This window comes from Limulus polyphemus, unplaced genomic scaffold (genome assembly GCF_000517525.1).
Source record: "Limulus polyphemus unplaced genomic scaffold, Limulus_polyphemus-2.1.2 Scaffold4099, whole genome shotgun sequence".
Lineage (NCBI taxonomy): Eukaryota > Metazoa > Arthropoda > Merostomata > Xiphosura > Limulidae > Limulus > Limulus polyphemus.
In genome coordinates, this window is record NW_013669709.1 from 71680 (window position 1) to 74210 (window position 2531).

Sequence of the window (2531 nt, forward strand, 5' to 3'; positions counted from 1 at the left end):
GTACCTTCCATAGTTGGAAATTACTATATACTCTGCTGCAGCTATAGTTTTCACTCTAATGGGGAGGATTATTGGTATATACTCTGCTGCAGCTATAGTTTTCACTCTAATGGGGAGGATTATTGGTATATACATTACGCCATGATCCAGTGATATCGTTCCGCTCTGTGACATCACTCATGACGTCAGATTACGCAGGTATTATGAGAAATACTTCCAAGTTTCTCCACGTGAGGCTTATCCGAGAAAGATATTTTTGGTGATTTTAATAAAATAAAAATAAAATTCCAAATAAAGACAGACTGAAACATGTGTGAATGTGATGATTTTTTAAACATCAGAAATAAGTTTATAATATAATAATATAAACTATATTATTAAGTTTATAATAGCCAAACGAACCAAATAAGCATCTAGGAGTGAGTGAGTTTGGAAAATTTTCAAGCTTTCGTTATATATCTAAAGTTTTAAGTTACATAACATATAACCCTCTCATTTGGACAGATATAAATCATAAGAATACCAAATAGCTATAAAGATATCTAACTCGTAGCATGTAACAACAAAAGTAGTACGTAACAAAAACGAAAAAATTATCTGCCTCGGGATACTGCATACGAATAGTTTTGACCGATCTGATTGCTCATAAGTGTGACGTCATGGCGTCGCCACCGCCTCTAAAGAGCTGCAGCTGAACGCCGCAGAAGCGGTCCAGTACTTCATTTCGGAAGATGGAGGCTAAGGGAGATGAACAGGTAAGATTGTGTTTCTTATTCTAAACTCCACCATTGCAGTGGCTTTCCAGTAATGTAAGGTTTAAGTAATATTTTGTAAGTTAACTTTACTTATAAGTTTGTTTTATTTACAACTTTGGTTTTGGACATCTCAACAAAGATAGTCCATTGCTTTTTTTTTGTTACAATGTGAATAGCTTTCACTTCTACATCTTGTAAAATATCGACATACACACCAACAGCATTATTTTCAGGACATCACTTAATGTATTTAATAGCTCAATTCAAATCCAAATATAATACGTGTCAGAAATTGAAGAATGAATTTAACAAATTTAGAATTTCAATAAATTCTCCATAAGAGATATTGAACATAAACCGAGATCACAATGTTTTACTGGTGCTAAAGATGGAGAAGTGCGTGGTTTTCTGTTCCAACTGAGACCAATTTTTCTGAATAGTTTACGAAAAGAAGATCAAAGTTATACAAGTAATTACGTCGTTAAACCAGAATGGCTCGCTTATTTTATTGGCTCTGGATTCTGTGGAATTGAAAACAGTATTCTGTGACAAAGTATGTTTTGTTGGTTTCGTAATCTTTAAATGAGCTATTGACTTAATTTTCGTCTTTTTACACGTCCAAAAACAAATTCGTGTATTAACATTGAACGATTATGAAATAGGATTATTAAACCAGATCCTTCCAAGAAAAAAAATTAAAAATAAACAAGTCTGAAGGGTGACTGAATAATTTATGTATTGCTAACACTTTGCACGAGCTACGTACAGTGTTTCACTTCGAAAAATTAAACCTGATGTAACAGAATTTTATACGCCACGTGTATGAATAAATCATTTGTATATGCACGTGCACGATTAGCGTTTAAATGTATTTTAAATATTTTTGCGTTTCTTGGTCAAGATCGTTTAAATTTCAACCTCAATGCAGTGCTGTATTAAACTACTTTATACATTCGTTACTAGGTGGCGCTTCCTAAAATCTACCTAGTTTATCGAATAAATCCTTAATGTTTTGTTAAACAAGATAAATGGCTGACCGGTAGACAATATCAATTGTTTGAAGCACTCCGTACCGATAAAAAAATAGGGTTTGCTATAAACAAAACAGCTTTGTCAACTAGGGTATCAACAGAAGCAGGCAACAGATAACAAATATATTTTTATTATTCCTATGGCACTGTACAAATAACAACCAATAATCCTCCCCATTAGAGTGAAAACTATAGCTGCAGCAGAGTATATACCAATAATCCTCCCCATTAGAGTGAAAACTATAGCTGCAGCAGAGTATATACCAATAATCCTCCCCATTAGAGTGAAAACTATAGCTGCAGCAGATAGATGATTTTGAAGTTAAAGTTACGAAAAAATTAAAAAGGGAGTAAATGAGATTTCTAGCTACAATTAACATTTTATTATTTACATTTTGTTATTATTTAAGCAGAAACCAACCAGGCTAATGAATAATACATTTGATGCAATAGAATATCTGTTATACTATAAGATCACCAAATAGTTAAACTTGTCATTACATAAAATTACATTTATTTTCATAAAGTTGAAGCCTGGTACTTCAGATATAAGGTTTTTATTTTCATATAGTTGAAACCCGATATTTCAGATATAAGGTTTTTATTTTTCATATAGTTGAAACCCTGTATTTCAGATATAAGGTTTTTATTTTCATAAAGTTGAAACCCGATACTTCAGATATAAATTTTTATTTTCATAAAATTGAATCTCAGTATTTCAGATATAAGGTTTTGAAGAGTTCGT

The 2531-nt window shown here is 32.0% G+C and overlaps 1 protein-coding gene across 1 annotated transcript in view; it reads left to right on the forward strand.

Annotated features, from left to right (window-relative positions):
- The first annotated feature begins 639 nt into the window (after positions 1-639).
- The window catches only part of LOC106470583 (sodium/potassium-transporting ATPase subunit alpha-like), a 29998-nt gene continuing 28106 nt past the window's right edge, over positions 640-2531 (forward strand). Inside the window, exon 1 of the mRNA XM_022399197.1 lies at positions 640-755. Within this exon, the coding sequence (XP_022254905.1) occupies positions 732-755 (24 nt within the window). The 5' untranslated portion in view covers positions 640-731. The remainder of the gene's footprint in view (positions 756-2531) is intronic.